The sequence below is a fragment of the Montipora capricornis genome, chromosome 9 (genome assembly GCF_036669925.1).
Source record: "Montipora capricornis isolate CH-2021 chromosome 9, ASM3666992v2, whole genome shotgun sequence".
NCBI lineage: Eukaryota > Metazoa > Cnidaria > Anthozoa > Scleractinia > Acroporidae > Montipora > Montipora capricornis.
In genome coordinates this window covers 16,063,049-16,080,548 of record NC_090891.1, presented here as the reverse complement: position 1 = coordinate 16,080,548, position 17,500 = coordinate 16,063,049, and the positions used below count along the sequence as shown (strand labels likewise).

The following is a 17,500-nucleotide window of genomic DNA, read 5'->3' as shown; positions in this document are numbered from 1 at the left end:
CCATTACTAACATTATGTTCCTGAGAGAGCTGGATCGAGGAGAAAATGACGTCAAAGGCTCACTAGTTTAAGAGTGCAATACATGTGTACGCCACAGAATTAATATGCAGCACGGGGGTTTTGGGCTTTCAGACTTTTAAACTCACGCTTTGCATATATAATAAGCTGCGTTCACAAGCTGAAATTTTAAGCTAGTGAGCCTCTGACGTCACTTTTCCCTGGATCCAACCGTCTGAGGTCCAATCGGTCAGTTTTGAACGTGAGTAATGGTGGACCGTGAAATCCAAAACTTACACTCAAAGTAAACGGTCTTTGGATAAAAATCAAAGCTCAAAATTTTGCCAGTCATGTGTTAAGCAAACACGCTTTCAAAATCTGAAGGAAAAAAGGTAGTGGTTTTTTTTATCACAGCGGCACTTTAACAAAATGATGACAGTTTTTCATTTGTCTGTCCTGTGGATCCGCAGACTACTTTGCCAATGATGAAATGATACATTCTTCACGGGAACATTAGAACCCACAAATGGGAACCCCAGCTCCCAACATCAGTGGCTTCATAGCTCAGTTGGTTAGAGCGTTGCACCGGTTTCACGAGATCGTGTGTTCAAATCCTGTTGAAGTCGTGAATTTTTCAGGCTTCTCTACGCAATTGCAAAAATTGCATTCACAACTGCGAAGATCATGGTCAATAACAGGACAGACACATGAAAAACTGACATCAATTTGTTTTTTACAATAAGAAAAAGGCAGAGGGGTCAAAATTAAGTCAAAACACGAGAAGAACGCGAGACAAAAATGTGATCAATCTGATGGGAGCAATATCGCATCATTATTGCATAAATTATAAATTATGTGTCTGTTCGCTTATTGACAATAAAAATTAGCCAATGAGTCCGCAAGAATTTTGCAGTCATTGTAAGAATTTCAGTGTTCCCATGTTATTATGGGCATGACCATGTGCTCAATGCTGCTTTTCTGTTTGTACTTTTTCATTTGGCAGTAGCAATCAATTTGGGTACATGTACTCACCTTACATGACTTTTGTACAGCTGTAGTTTCAGCAGTTTGCTAAAGCAAATAGTATGCTAAAATGATGTCTAAGCTAAAAGGATGAACATTTTAGAGATTAGAAATCTCTGTTTTGGCTTGTTGTTGTCTTTTTTGTATAATTTTTCATTTTGTGCATTTAATTTGTGTGAAGTTACTTCAGTATCCTCACCTGTTTCTTTCAGTTGTGATGTGATCCCCAAAGTAGTTGACAAAAATTCCAGTGCACAGCCCTTCCTGGGTTGCCATAAATTTTTACTTTAGGAGCCTTTTAAAATGGGAAGTGTCAAAAGAAAATTTTTGTGGTCCCACTGAGGAAACGACTAATACAATTAAGTGTGCATGAAAGTATTTTGTTTTGCTCAATGAACATTTTTCCAACATCATTATGACAAGCTTGTTAATGCTTTCATTGGTCTTTTCATGTAATTCTTAGCTCATATTGACTGTTCGGCCGTGTGGTCCACCTCATAATCCTACTAGGGTATTCACTAGAGTTGAAGATGGCAACAGTGTCAGTTCCAGAGAAGGCAACAATACTCTAGATGATAACACTAAAGAAGTCTTAAAGGTACAATGTGCACTTCATTCATCATACACCAGTACTTTTCATGCACTACACTTGCACATGAACTCTTTTGGTAGTACGTACTGTACAAGTACATGAGGATCTTTTATGGTTTTTGGAATAAAAAAGATAGCCACTTAGAGAGAGGATGTGGAAAAGAGGAACAAGAATGTCCTGAAAAAAGTGTCAGACAACAAGTCATCTACCTGTCTCATCAACATATAATTTATTGCATAACATACAGGTTATGCAATAAATGACATTTGCGGAGGTACAGAGTGAAAGGACAAGTTTTGCATTGTGAGGGCGCACATTTGAAAGTGCCGGGTTGCTCGTTAGTTTTGAGTGCGCTTCTAACTAAAAAGTTATTATTGTTGGTATACATGTCACCATTCTAGCCTACAGAGTGTTTGCTTGTCACAATTTCTTTTATGGCTGAGCAATTTTGTGGAAGGATATATTTTACTCTGTATAAGTAATAAACTGAGTGGTTTTTCTGGTAATTTTGGGATAAATGCTTGTATTATAACTATGGTGTTTAACTTTATTGACAGCAATGCCTGAGTAAACGTTATGATGTAGCATCAAAGGCCCTTAATCTCTCTGACCTCTTTCATGATGAAGGTACATACATTTTAAACAAGGAGTATTAAATTCATTATCAAGTGATTAATTACCCATAGCTGGGAAACTTCTAGGAGGAGGGAGTTATACAAGTTTGAACCCGCCCTGCAGTGGCCGCTAACTGGCACAGTTATACTCTTAACCCTTTCATCCCTGAAGAGGCCCCCATTCACCAGTAAAATCTATAAGACTAGTGTCACTCTTAGGAGGGAGAGGGTTAAATAAAGATTTGCCCAATCCAACTCTTACTTTTAGAACAAGCTACAGTAAACTTGGGACACAGAGTGGTCGGGCAAAATCAGTCAGCAATAATTCACAGTGACAAGGAGTAAATTATCCCCAAGAGATTGCAAAAATGTCAAGCATAGTTGGATGTTGGAAATCACCAGTAATGAACCCTTGAAGGGATGCCTCTTGTCACATGAAAGGTTTTAGATCACTGTCTGCATTATTGCCTATTACAGATCTAAATTCAGTGACATAAAATTGCATAAAAATAACGTTATAACTACAATAAAAAGGGGACTTGAGAAAACCTTGACCCTTTTCGGTAGGCCCTTGATCTGCCATCACGGTTCGAGAGGTCTTACTTGATGTGTGTTACTACTGGCTAGCACATTGATTTTATTGTACAACTGTTGCATACGAGCTTGCTGGTAAACAACAATATTTTTTGAACCGCAATTCTGATTAAAGCCAGTGAAAAACAATTTACCAACTGTGCAAATGTATTTGAGAATGTTCAATGTTGTAATGGTGAAATGACTTGAATGCAGGGTATTGCTCGATGAAGGAGGAGGACTCTCCACGTACATGTAGTTGAGATCCTAGACCACCTCAGCTGGGTTCCCATGATAAGAAAAATAAGACACCTGCTTAATAATGATCATTGTGATCGTAGTGGGCATTATCTTACCTATTACAAGTTAAAACACCCTAATCTCACTTAAACCGGGTTTGTTTATTAGTGCTGAATGCCAATAATGTACAAGGAATATTGTCAAGACCTTGGTTGGCTTCATGGATTTTGCAACTTATTGGTGAAAACTGCCCTGAGGTAGGTGACCAAAATTTCTGATGATTATCTCCACAAGGGTTGTGGAATTCTCTACCTGAAACAAACTGACATGGCCAGGGAGGCACTTGCAAGGCTGTTGCCTAACAGGAGCCCGGTAGCCTGGGGCTCCCAAAGAATAGCTCTGGGCGCCTTAATTTTTCACAGCAACACCTTTCACTTCATATGCTGGGCTCCTAAGTTCTCAGCGTTTAGCTCTGAGGGCCCCTTTAAAATTTTCTTAGGCAGCAGCCTTGACTTGAAGTACTTTTAGTCGGACAAGAGTGCACCACTCAGGTAGCAATGATTCTTTTGAAAGCACAGTTTGCTTATTAGAATTGTGGCCCCTTAGTGACAAAAAGGATTGTTTAGCCTTGGTTTCTGCTGTTTGAAGTATCCAAGCATTGATGACCTAATGATAAGTTGACACTTGCTGTTGGTCTAATATTGTTTCTTTTCGTGACTTTAAAATTTTATTTCTTTTTCAATCTTGGGGGCATATTCATTGGATTTTGACAAGCATGTCACATTAAAGCCATGGCTACATGAGTGATTTTTGGCTTGCACGGGTGATGTGATTTTTTTCAAATTTTGTCACATCGCCAGCATGCGATGAAAATCGCAAGTGTAGCCACCCTTGAACTGACGATGCAACAGCTGAAAAAATCGCAGAAAAAAATTGTGAGAAATTGAATGAGTTGAGTTTCTCGCAATTTTTTTTCTGCGATTTATTCAGCTGTTGCGTCACCAGTTCAGGGGTGGCTACACTTTGTCTTACGATTTTCATCGCGCACTGGCGACGCAACAAAATTTGAAAAAATCGCATCACTAGCACGAGCAAAAAATTGCTCATGTAGCCGCGGCTTAAGGGAACAGTGTTTATAAAACTTTTTTCATTTGCCAGGTTCAGTCACTGGATATAAGTAACAATAGACTAAAGTACTTAGATGGCTTCAGGGAACTTGGACAACAAGCATCGAACCTAAAACACCTCAAAATTTGTAACAATCAGGTAATACAGAAATCGTATTGTCAAGTACAGTGTACGTGTAGGATGATGCCTTGAGATTTTAAAACATCTGTGCCCAAAACCATGCTTTTACTATACGTTGATATCCTTTACAAGTGTTGTGGTTTTTTATGGCGACAAACTACAATAATACGCAAATTATTTGTGTCACAATTAAGTCACTTCAGATATTTCAGGTGTACATGTAGCTGAGTAGGTTAGCACGCAGCTTTCTGAGCAAGAAGTCCCCAGTTCAACCCTCAGTGACTTCATTGTCTGTTTCAACTTTTCTCCAATCTGTGTAGCTATAGCTTTAAATGCCCGTAAAACAGGGCACTGACAGTGGGAGGGGGATAAGAGATGCACGGTCAGCTTCCATTGACACCAGCCTCATGGCTAAAGGAACTACCAACATTGTGGGCTTGCTCTTAAATGGTGGAGGGGCCAAATATTAAATTTTGCTTAGTGAGATTGGAGGATCTATGCACTAAGGCATTTAACTTGTAACCTATCAGTACATGTAGGTCAGGCAGGCCCTTTACAATGTAAAGAGATTGGATGGCAGAAAGGCAGACCTTTGAATGATGAATGGATATTATCTGCCATTTGGGAGCAGAAGGGCATGAGGGTCTCTTTGCTTTGCTAACACTGATCTGGGTGCAGAAAGACTGTTGTCCTGGATGCAAATTTCCTTGATCTGGCATTGGGCAGAAGATTGATGATCCATAGTAGGATGAGCAAGGCTATGGGCCAAGTGGCATTTTTGTATCAGAGAAAGATCAAAATCTATGAGCGGCTGATGTGGGATACATGTAGATGTCATCATCATCATCATCAGGTCGAGCTTGCTCGGCATTTCATGACACGTTTCCTCCATCTGTCTCTATCTCCCATTGCATTTGGTAGTCTCATCTGCATCTTGTATCTTCTATCAGTTGGTCAATGTAAGTCAGCTTGGTGTTTACGTGAAAAGTGTGATAAAGAGCTGGTCGAGTTACATTTTCTACTTACGGAGAAAGAATGAGGCATAGATAACCCAGCAAAGCCAGGGTGGCAGGGGTTCTAGAAGTGCCAGATCACTGCTATGTTACCCAACAAAATTAATCGTTCTGCGAGCACACAGGGGGAACCCCCATTGTTGTCTACTATTACAATAGGGACACGTTTTGTACTTGATTGTTGGGAGACCTCACATGGGAGCCATGAACCTGAGAACCAGTGACACTGAAACACGGCACCATGACCTATAATTGGTGAAAATCTCACCATCAAGTTATGTCTAGAAAAAATGCAGGGCTAGGTGAAATGGATAGTGATGATGAAGGAAGCCAAGCAGTAGACTGATCATGCAATGCAGAAAAGAGTAACTTTGGGGTACAATCTTCTATGTATTTCAAAGGTGACTTTTTAAAAACTTCAGGTACTTGTACCTCTGCGTACAAGAGCACTGTTGTTATTGCATTTCCTACTTCTCAGCAACTTATCTGGAGTACAGTAAGGCTCACTGAATCCAATATGATGCAAAGAGTGGTTGTGCCAGTAGACAGCCCTTTCAGTTTGTTGGTGGATTGAAATCCAGATCCAGAGTATGCTGAGTATCCAGAGTATGCTGAGAAATACGGGAGCCTGGAGGTCCATGTGCGTGGGCATCCTGTGGGTAATGCATGAATGCATGAGAAATGTGCCCTGAGATGTCATATTGCTCATGGGACACCACTTTCCCAGGTGGTGGTGTTTGGGTTGATGCCAAAAGAGCTCATGTGGAGACTGGCAGTTGGTGAAATTAGTTGGCAAACCTGTGTACTATAACTTCTGACTGCAGATAGTTGTTGACAAAGTGAGGGTTTTGGAGGGCTTAGTACATATACCATAATTCCTTTTAAGGAAGCCATGTAATAATCAAAACCAAGATGAAGGCAGTGGCACTGACAAACTGGGATGGTCAGGAACATCAATAAAGGAATGTAGCATCCAAGAAAAGGAAGAAACACAACAATAAAACTGTGGTAATAGTGAAAGGCAAAGGAGTGTAAATAATCTACCATATTGGGCCAGGTTGCCAGGAGAAGAGCTAATGGTGGTAGTGGCCCCCTTTGGAAAGTGGAGGGGAGTTGGAAACATCACTGTAGACTGGCTGGTTGGGACAGTAGATGCATGGGTGATCTCTGTTACATATTTCACAACAGTGAGATAAAATTATAAATTAAAGGAGACGTGATTCTACCGAGTTATAGAATGCTGAGAGATTACATAAGATAGCAAGTGCATGCGCCAATCAGTTTTTGTAACTAAAGAGCTGGCTGAATGTACATGTTACCCAATGCCAAAATGTGTAGGGTGGGAAGGGTGCTGGGCATGTAATCTCTCAGCATTCTATAACTCGGTAGAACTTCCAGATAAGTCTTGTTTAATTTTATAATTCTACGTCATCATGCCAAGAGATCACATGAGATTTCAAAGCAACATGGTCATGAAGTCCAGAAATACTGCACCCACAGTCCAACATGCTATAAGAATATCATATGTGACACGGAATAAATGTATATTGTCTACATGCATTGGACAATACTGAGTTTGCATATGATGAATTAGATGCAGATAGTGGCCTGGTATAATACCTTGCAAAGGGCTGCAGTCAGATGACCATCCTGCAGTTTTTAGGAGAGTAGATGGGTGTGTCTATTCCTGCCAAGGGCATGTCTTCACTCGCACATCTAGTTATTGTGTCTTGGCTTACAGGCCTGTAAGGTTTAGCATAACTGATAAGTAATTTGGAGCTGTTACTAGATTGGAGAAACCACAGTTCTTTTTAGGTACCCCTCGAGCATGGTAAGTACACAAATACATGCCTTCTCAAAAGGTTGTAAAATAACCTGAGGATTTAACAAACCAGGTTTGCTTTGCTTAAGATTGTCTGTAATAACAAAAAGTGACTCTATCCGTAAACTCGAACATGTTTCCTAAATCTAACATATGAATAGTTTGGCCTCTCTAGCCCGTGACTAGTTAGAACAGCATAACCAGCTTAAGGGTAAGGGTAAGACTCAGTGTGTCAACTGGGTGAAGGCCACTCAAATAGTTCAGTACAACTTGGACATCCCATATCTCCTTGTGTTTTGGCTTTGGTGGTCTGGAATGGAAAATTCCCTTGAGCAAACACCGGACAAATGGGTGTTGCCCAACGCTTTGACATTGACTGTAATATATGTAGAGAGTGCACTTCTTGCAGTGTTAATAGCAGCACTATACGCAAGTCCTTGGCTGTAAAGTTCCTTAGCTGAAAAGAATTAACTTCCCCTTTATCACAAAACTCAGCCCACTTCTTGAGGTAACATGAATATTGCTTTTTGTTTCCTCCCCTCCATGATTGCATACGCCCTTTGTTGTGTTGTGCTCCCTGACAAGAGCCAAGCCATCATCTTTTGGGGATGTTGAGTCCCTGAATGAGGAAGAGTAAGGAGGTCCTTCCGACGTGGAAGTGTTAAAGGGGTAGCTATAAGTAGACTCAGTAGTTTTGGCCACCAAACCTGTTTTGGCCAAACTGGTGCTATTATCAGTGCATGTCCTTGTTCCTTTTCCAGCTTCTGAAGGCATCTGGAAATGAGACAGAATGGGGGAAACATATAAACAAACTTATCACCCCGATACATCATGAATAATGCAGCTACATGCATGGCTCCTGAGTCTGGTTTCCAGGAAACATAATAGGGCAATTATTGTTTGTTCAGTCTGGACACAAAAAGGTCTGGAATACTAAGTTTCCCCAATATTCTGGCAAAAATGTCTGGCTTTAAATGCCACTCAGTTTGCTCATTAAAAACTCTAGATTGTTGATCAGCCTCTGTATTTAAAACACCTGGAAGGTGGCATACAATGAGCCAGATATCATTATAATTTTTCATGCAAAGCAACCACAAGTGTTTTGTGAGCGCATTAAAGTGAGGAGATTCCCTACCCCCCATGGCATTGATATAGCAAACAGCAGTAGAGTTGTCAGTCTTTTAATGGAGACATGCTTTCCCTTTTGACCCCAAACAAAACTGCTAGCATTTCAAGTTCATTGATGTGCTTTTGTTGCTCTTTCAGGGAACCACATGCCCTGGGCCGCCTGCCCATTATACACTGCCCCCACCCTGTTTTTGACGCATCTGTGTACATGGAGATATATTTATTTAAGCTGAGAGCAGATTAGCTATCCACCACTATAGGTCAGTTCTAGACCCAGGTGATAAGGTCATGTAAGCCTCATAGTTGCCTTTGGTGGTTTTAAGAGCCTCATTTTTATCAATTTTTTTTATGGTTCTGTAGAACGGAGGTCCATACTGGACTCCTGGCAAGCTTGAGCTAATAGCCCAATCACGGTGGCAACTTCCTTATAGGCATGGAGGGTTTCTTCTTCTGGGCTGGTGTTAATTTCAGGACCTTCCTGATCCATAGTGGAATACTGCTTTTCGAGCTGGCTTAAGATTATTATTCTCTTTGCTACAAGAGGCGTCATCTTGCACAGAATCTTGGTCGTCAGCTTTGCGCCTTTTAGCTGGCGGCTCTGTAGTCTCATCAAATTTGTCAACAGAGGAGGACAAATCCTCCCTCTGTAGGTTAATTACCCAGAGATGAGAAGCCAGCATTCATGCTTGTAGCCAGGTGTTTGAATGACTGCTTCAAAATCTCAGTGATATTTTTGCTTGAAGACTGCTCTGTTGCACAAGGGTCAACCCTTTTTTCCCATGGTTGTTTTCTTGCTTTTGCCATGCCTTCAGCAAAGTCTGGCATCTCTGCCTGATTAATGCCACATTTGAGTGGCAATGAGGGATCTTTGGTCCCTTTGTCAGTATTTATCTCATCTTGAGTTGACTTCCTCTTGGAGCCCTTATGACGCTGGTTGCATCACCAGTCTTCGACTCCCGTTTTTCAAGGAGACTTTTTTTTGCTCTCGTTATCGATCCTGGTCTTCAGGCATTGTATAAAATAACCTTGACTGATTTTCCATTCTTTAGAAAGCTTCAAATCTTACATACGTCCTCACTGATTGGCATGAAACATCGCACTGATTGGCCCATGCGCTCGCTATCACATGTCGTCTCTCAGCATGATAACAAAGTAGAATACAGTTGTTCAAGTAGTAACAAAGTTGGTGGGACTGGAGGTAGCCTCAGGGCTGATAACCGAACAGTAGTGGATTTAAAAATAGAGGAACCGTAGCCAAGGTAAAACGTATTAAAAAATTATAAAAAACGTTCACTGGCTATATACAGTTAAAAACTTTCGAGCTTTCGGCTGTCAGGCTACAGCCCTCTTCCATTGAAGGCTGTAGCCTGACAGCCGAAAGCTCGAAAGTTTTTAACTGTATTTAGCCAGTGAACGTTTTTTATAATTTTTTAGTAGTGGATTTGATGCAAAAATTATAGAGGTCTTTATTCATCGAAGAAGATCCTTCCTGAATGTGATTTCATAGTAATATTAAGCTATGGCTTGTCAGAAAAAAAAGTCTGGCTCTATTAATGATGAGTAACTTGTACTGGTTCAGATCTTCCCAGCAAGATGGAAGTGATTAGCAAATATCAAGTACAGTGTAGAAGAGACAATCAAACAGAAAATTGTGAAGACTTCTATCTGCATAGGCATGTCACTTATTTTGGTTAAACCACTTCCTCGTTTCACCATTCCAGTAAAGCTTGGTTTCTTACTTTTTGGCATGTGTGTTGTGTGGTAGCAATCAGCCAAATGGATGAACTGGTGTGTACAGAAATGCATCAGAGCTGGTCCTACTATAAAGGCCTGGTTGAGGACAGACAGTAGTGGCGATGAAACTACTGCAGCTCCACTTGATGTTTGGAGGAGACAAGGGCTGGAAAGTAGAGGAGACCATACTAGGAGTGCCTAACCTGAAAAGGGTAAAATAAAGTAACCATATTTGACGTTGACAACTGGTAATAGTAAGTCAACTGACAAACCTGAGGTTGACAATACACTGAAATGAGTCCCCTCTCCAAAAGCGCTCCAAGGCACCAAGGCCGGGCACTAACCAAATTTGCCATCTTGTTCCTTAAAACAAACAAGGGAACGATCAGAATGCCAGATTTTGTAGAAGTAAGAACATAGGTGGCAGACAGGCAGAGATGAGAGATGGTGTTAAGTGAACTTGCAGATGCAATTTTGATCTCAAAGGGAAGGCAACGAGGGCAGCAGTGACTCCGCTTGCGTGAGAAAGGCTGTTCTTCAAAAGTAGGGGAACCATTTTAGAGGAAGTTGCAGCTATTGTTGTGGCTGGAGGTGCCGAAGTAGATCTGCTTAAAATAAAATTGTACATGATAATCTGGTGACTTGTGAAGACCTGGCTATTGTTGGTCATTTTTATCAAGAATGTGTTGCTGACAGATACTCTGTTGAGGAATAAAGAGGAAAATGCAATCAACTCAATGTACTACGAAGCTTGACTGCTAACTGCTATCCACCCGATAGTCCTTACTTGACCGCTACCCCTTAACCAGTGACCACAAAGCCAGTGGTGGGTTAGATTTGCTAAATTTTCATTTAACTAAATAAAGCTGAGCTTTGTGGATTTCTTGATTTTGGTGGCCCTGGCCTGCTTATGTACACAGGCCCTGACCCACAATTCTTGTAAAACTGTGTTAAAAGAGAGTTTCTTTGCTTGTTGCATTGAAAATAGAACTGTCTTATTTGAAGCCACAAAACAATAATTATCTATACCACAACACATTACGAATCTTGTGGAACACTTCATTGAGAGAGAACACACTGTGTTCTTGCAAGTTACAGGAAATGATCATGATCATCCTGATAATCATAATAATACAATATAGCTTTGTGTACTTATATAATAAGTATTATTTATTCTGTTATTTTCGAATACAATCATGTAGTTTACATAAAAATGTAGTTTAGGGGTGCAGGGCTGACATGGTGGTGAGAGCACTTGCTTCTCACCAATATGGCCCTTGTTTGATTCCCAAACTCGGAGTTTGTTGGTTCTCTACTCTGCTCAGAGAGGGTTTTCCCCAGTACTCCAGTTTTCCCCTCTCCTCAAATTTCAGTTGCATTGATTTGTTGATTCAGTTACATTGTTGATTCAGTTTACATTGTCCCCAATTAGTGCTCCATCACTAAAAGACCAGACGCTTAAATAAAGTTCCTTTCTTTACATTTTAGAAAAAGTCTCATTGTTATTTTTAATTGGTATTAGATTAGGGCTGTGGAAGAACTTGACAAGATAAAAACGCTGAGTCAGCTTACCTCCCTGGAGCTTGATGGGAATCCACTTTGTGACATGTTCCAAAACAAAGGAAATACTTACATCAAGTATGTTGATGATACAAACTTTCAAATGTTATGAAAGTAGTAAAATATAACTACACTATACATAAAATTCTCATTAAGTATAATTATATGTAAATTGATTGTTGTTGTTGTTGCTGAAACAATGAAATTTACTGTAAAGTACTTTGCAAAATGTGTGTTTTTGTCAAATAAAACAGGTCCTAGGGTGTCAGTTCTTGGGGTGAGGTCTCTGTAATGACAGAATTTCAAAGACATCACCCATATCATGCATTATCTCTTCCACAAGGCATTTGTACTTCATACAGTTTTTCTTTGTACATTGTTTATATCACCGACATACACACATACATGCACAGAATGTGTTCCTTTAGTGTGATACATGTAAATAAATTATATTGATCTATCAAGCATATTTTTTTAAATAAACATCCTAGCATGCATTTTTTGAAAGCCATGAAATGTTTTGGGCATATTTTGAAAATCAGATTCCTTATGTACAGTATCTTTTAACCAACTTTTCAACTTTTCTCACAGATTATTTATGTTTTGTCATTTTTGTCCATTGTTTACATCACCAATATACACACATACATGCACAGGACACATTCCTCCATGCCAACTGACCCATCTTTATCAGAATTTTCCCTTGAAAAATCTACAGTAGATACTCCAAATTTGAGAAAAATGTCTTTTTTTCTTAAAAGTTGCAACTGGCTTTTCACGTAAGGTATTCAACATATGGAGTTCCAAAACTTTGCAAGTTTGGTACTTTACTGTGATACCTGTACATGTAAATAATTGATCTATCAAGATTATCTTTTTTAATAAACATCTTTCAGGGATATGTGTTTCTCTTCAAGCCATGTGTGTTTGTCTTGTGTTTTGAGAAGGTCACTCATCTTCGGAACTGAAATATATATATTTTTTTGTATTTTAGCTCTGTAAGAAGCAAGCTGCCAAAAATTACCCATTTGGTAAGCTACATCTTGACAGTTAATGATAAAAGAGATTTGGCATGTGATCTGTTGGCCTTAGAATCTTTTGTTTTTCCTTTAGGATGGTCATGAACTTCCTCCACCCATTGGCTTTGATCTTCCATCTGAACAAGTGTTACCACCATCAAAGGTAATGAATATTGAAGTAACAATAATTATTGTAGTAATAATAAATTTTATTATGGTTAAATGCCACTTAAGACCAGGATTTCAAATTTTTATTTCAAAAATTCCATACTTACATCTAGAAGCAATTGTACATACTGAGTGGTTGCACTGTTGTGTTTTTGGCCACACAGTGTATGGTGATCAGTAGTTTGGGATTTTCACTTGTGGCTTTGGCACCAAAAGCCACCACTGCAAGATAATATCCTGCCAGTTATGCGGGCTACTTCTTGTATTAAGGACGGTGCCTACTATTATTATTACGCATATGTTCTGCGCATCTCCAGATACTCGGATTTCCTATCGCCAATGCGTACTAAGACGGATATTTTTGCGCTGTTTAAAACTATCCAGAGAAAGTAGGTCTTAGTAAGTACTCTTGGTACACAAAAAGAAAGTTGGGGGTAACCATGCATTTTTGAGAGATACTTAAGCTTCAATTTGAGAAAGAATGCCATACGTTGCTTTGTATTTTAAAGCTTTTTACAAATATTATTCATGAATTATCTTTGAAAAATGTGTGGTTACCCCCAATTTTCTTTTTGGATTTCAATAACACTTGTTAAGATCTACATTTCCTGCATAATCACACACCGGGGCAAAAACATCTTTAATTAGGCACCATCCTTCAGATGTGGAGATATACGTATTCATCTACCAGTTCTATTTTGTTGTACAACACATTCTTTCTGCTGCAAGAAAAATTAATATCCTTCAAGCTATCCAAACTACTTTGTGTATAGAGATGCAAAGATAAATTATTCATGTACTTAGTACTATTTTTGTTGTGCGATTTATTTAAACTAAACATGTGTGTAAATCTTTACAAGTCTGCTTCAGATCTGCAGCCATTGATTAAATGTTGAACACAATATTTTCTTTCATTGTTTCACTTCCCTTCCAGGCCCCAGTTGTTCAAAGGGTGGATAGCTCTATCTAATGGATAACTCAATTGGTTTTGCTAGTGTTTATCGATTGGATAGAGTTATCCACCTTTTCAACAGCCAAGGCCTGAAGATTACGATAATTTTTCCTGTATTGCTTAATTAATACTGAACATGTGGTATTGGAAAAACCTTTCAGTTGACAAAAAAATCATTTTTAAACTGCAGGGCAGTTTCCTTGGTGACCCTCAAATTAAAGAGTTGGTACAGAAATTCCTTGCGCAGTATGTATTAGTGTATCATTTATTGTTTCTTTGATTGATTGAAAAACCCCATAGTAGAACGGTATTTTTCACCAATGAAGCGTATTGGTTTAAGGCAGTCATCAACAAGTCACTCACAAATGACACCAAGACTTTGATTTGGTAAACCTCCTTTTGATGTATAATTTGTTCCAGAGAGCAAACGTAGGTAAAGATGAGCTGAATTTTTTACTTGCAATTAACAGTAACATGGAAAAAAACTTTTTTTAAATTTGTTCCATTACAATTGAGTGTGCAGCTGTTTGTTACTGATAGCGATGGCAATGGTGTGGATGTTGTTGTTGTTATGGCTACATGTTAAAACCTATTTGTTGTGCAATTGTTTTGCAAAGAAATGTTATTGTTGACATTTTTGTATGTTGGCGTTGGATCAAAAGATTACACCATAATGAATGTGAGACATAGTGAATGTGTGACATTCAAAGAAAGACTGCATTTGGTTCTGTCAACTGATCATTGTTGTTGTAGAAGACAACCATTAAGCACAGCTGTGATTTGTTGTTGATGTTTCGGCTGGGTCAGGTCAAGCATGAGATGAGGTAGTGCAAATAAACTGACACCAAACCTCGCTGGCCTGTTTCAACCCATGACAGGGACTTGAGCAGTGATTTTGCTCCTAAAGTGCCCATGTCTTTCAAAAGTGAAGGCTTGTTCTGGGCATTTGCATTTGCGAGATGTATGCAGATTGTCTGCTTTGCTTGATATTTCACTGAAACAGTATTTGATAACGATGCATGCATCACTGCTATCACTATCAACTGTAGCAGAAGCAGTTGAATGAACACTTTGCTCTCAGCATCCTCTAAATGGCATGTAATGTGCTTTATATTTTTGTTTTCAGATTATTCGTTTAAAGCTCTTCTTTACCTGCTTTTGCCATTTGGGCAAATGAGCCCCAGTTCGTGCCCCTGCAATTTTGTTTCTTATTATCTTATTATTTCTTATCATTGAATCCTGTCAGATCTTTTTCCACAGATCTTTCATCAGCAGGGCCTCTTTATGTATTATTCCATCAAACCTCTATTGGCAATCTGATTGTTTTTTTGTTTTTTGTTTTTTTGCTTTTTAGACTATCTGAAATGTTAGCAATCAATCAGCGCTTTTTTTTTGTTTGTGTATGTTTTATACTTTGCACTTGGCAGGTATTTTACGATCTATGACACGGAAGACAGGCAGGGTTTGCTAGAAGCTTATCACGACCAGGTTTGTCATTTCATGTAGGCCACTTGTTGGATTTAAACAGCGCTCAGAAAGACTCTATTACCCTCAGGATCAGCAGTTTGGTGGTTACATAAAGGAAATATTACATCAGGGTCCATCAGTTCCATTTACATAGTATGTTGGAGTTCCTTAATGTCATTAAAAGTTTGGTTATTTTGTTAAAGAAAGATATTGTCCATAAGGGTTCAAGGTATGATGAGTTCACTTTCAGTAAAGTAATCTAAGCAATCCTCGGCACTTCGGTGAATCCATGGTTGCACTACTTTTTATAGCTCTTGGAAGTAATTATATGACAGACATCCAATCATTTGAAGAGAAAATTAACAAGTGGATATTTGACAAATGGTGGAAATTATTGGTACACACAAGTGTGGACCAGTCAATTGTGCAATGAGTAACTGAAGATTGTAATTCTTAACTTACTCAAAAGGCAATATTCTCAATGTGCGTGAATGTTGGAACAATCAGCAAGGACCGTAGTGTACCACGGTAAGTTTAGCTGTTTCCTATTACATTTCTTTCAACTTCACTGGAACCAGTGAAGAACGCAGCCAGCTGAACGGACCAGTAGATGGTAATAGAAAAATCGTGGAACTGAAATAAGAAGGCCAATGGGATGTAAAAGTGGAGGAAAGGATTTACGGGGTTTGTGTAAGCCCCACCCCAAATCATATCCTACGGTATGGGAAATAGATAGTGTGAAATGAAAACAGGAAATAAAATTAAAATCAAATTATTAAGTCACAACTTATTAATTCTCCCAGAAGTGTGTGACATAATGGTATGTATGGTACCGTTAATGTAGCGCCTTGTTCTGGGAAATTCTACTCTTGTGTTCCTTTTTCTTTCCAGTGGTTATATTAATAGAAAACTATACGTAGAAGAGTATCAACTGGACATGAGGAAATGTAGTGGAATGCTGAGGTGTTGCGTTTACCTACTTACGGTTTTCATTCTTCTCCATCAGGGGTCCTTCTCTCGGCGAGTACATGAAAAACAGCAGAAACTTGAAACAAGTCACCAGAGCAGGTATGGTTGTGTTAGTAGAAAGGAATGATTTTCATCACTTGTGTTGTTGTTATTGTCCTTAAAGATGTCGGTTTTCTATTTACCTGCTAGTTGCATTGATACTTGTGCTGCTCCGCTTACTCAAGTACAAAATCTCCCGGCTGCAGTTGTTCAAAGACCAGATATGTTTATCCTGTGGATAAGACATTATCCAATAGTTTCAATCTGTGCAAACATTTAAGTAAACTATTTGCTGATGTAACAGTGAATATGCTCACTCTTATCACATATAATAGCCCATTCATGGCAACAAGACATGTTTAGTTAGCCTGGGTTTAACAAAATGAAAATCAGTCACAGAAAAATGTAGGACTGGCTTTTACATGAGATTCAGGTGAGTTTCAATACACCAATTTCGATATATTATAATTCATCGGAAACAACAAGCATCATCTCGAGGCTCTGGGCAATAAATTTAAGGATTTGTATGAGTTTATTCCCACGAGATGATGCCTTTTGTTTAGGACGGAATTTTAATATATAGACCCTCTTTCATAATGGCGGCAAATAAAATATTATTTTGTTTTAATGCTAATAAGCCTTTCTAACCTCGCTACGATGAGCAAATTTCAATAAATATTTGTCTCAAAATGAGGACAGTAGGTCTAATTAACATAATAAATATAAAAGAATGTAAATGTGGTCGCCATTTATGAAAATGGTCTATGGAAAGTGGGCTATTAGCCAGTATCAAAAATATCATATCAGCTACTTTCATATAACCCGCAATGCATTTGTTTTCCCCACAAATTTTGCGTAAACTGTTGTTTCAAATGCACTGGGAATAGTTTACAATAGTTATGCAACATTTGTGGGGAAAACAAAATGCATTGCGGTTTAAATGAAAGCAGATAATACTCTTTGTTTGTCCTTCCAAGATTTTGTATAAGCATTGTTATTAGTCCCAAGAGAAAATAAGAGTATTATGGTATTTTTGATGCTGGCTAATACATACTTTTTTCTGTGCGAAATTTGTAGTCGACAAAAAACAGTATTCTTTATTTAAAAAGAAAACACTTTGAAACCGTGTTTAACTAAACGTCATGAAAACATGGTTGAGGTTTGGTGTGAACTAGGAATAAGTAAAGGCACGTGCGAAACCCTTGGCCATCGTCAACCACACCCTGCAAGCAGAGCCTTTCTTTTGCTTGCTTTATTTTGGCCTTCTCGAGAAAGAATCTGCATGAATTGAGTAAGATCGTTTTTGAGAATGTGCTTCGCGTTGCCAGGATAAAGTTTTGAA

The 17,500-nt window shown here is 38.9% G+C and overlaps 1 protein-coding gene across 2 annotated transcripts in view; it reads left to right on the top strand.

Moving 5' to 3' along the window:
* LOC138015024 (nuclear RNA export factor 1-like) overlaps positions 1–17,012 on the top strand; it is a 39,622-nt gene extending 22,610 nt beyond the window's left edge. The window contains exons 6-16 of one of the 2 annotated variants that reach the window (XM_068861920.1): positions 1,484–1,618; positions 2,170–2,239; positions 3,208–3,296; positions 4,198–4,305; positions 11,507–11,622; positions 12,539–12,575; positions 12,658–12,726; positions 13,874–13,929; positions 15,111–15,171; positions 15,620–15,678; positions 16,157–17,012. In XM_068861920.1, the coding sequence (XP_068718021.1) occupies positions 1,484–1,618; positions 2,170–2,239; positions 3,208–3,296; positions 4,198–4,305; positions 11,507–11,622; positions 12,539–12,575; positions 12,658–12,726; positions 13,874–13,929; positions 15,111–15,171; positions 15,620–15,678; positions 16,157–16,280 (924 nt within the window). In that variant the 3' untranslated portion in view covers positions 16,281–17,012. The remainder of the gene's footprint in view (positions 1–1,483; positions 1,619–2,169; positions 2,240–3,207; positions 3,297–4,197; positions 4,306–11,506; positions 11,623–12,538; positions 12,576–12,657; positions 12,727–13,873; positions 13,930–15,110; positions 15,172–15,619; positions 15,679–16,156) is intronic. The other variant, XM_068861919.1, reaches the window with a different exon arrangement.
* Positions 17,013–17,500: the final 488 nt, after the last annotated feature.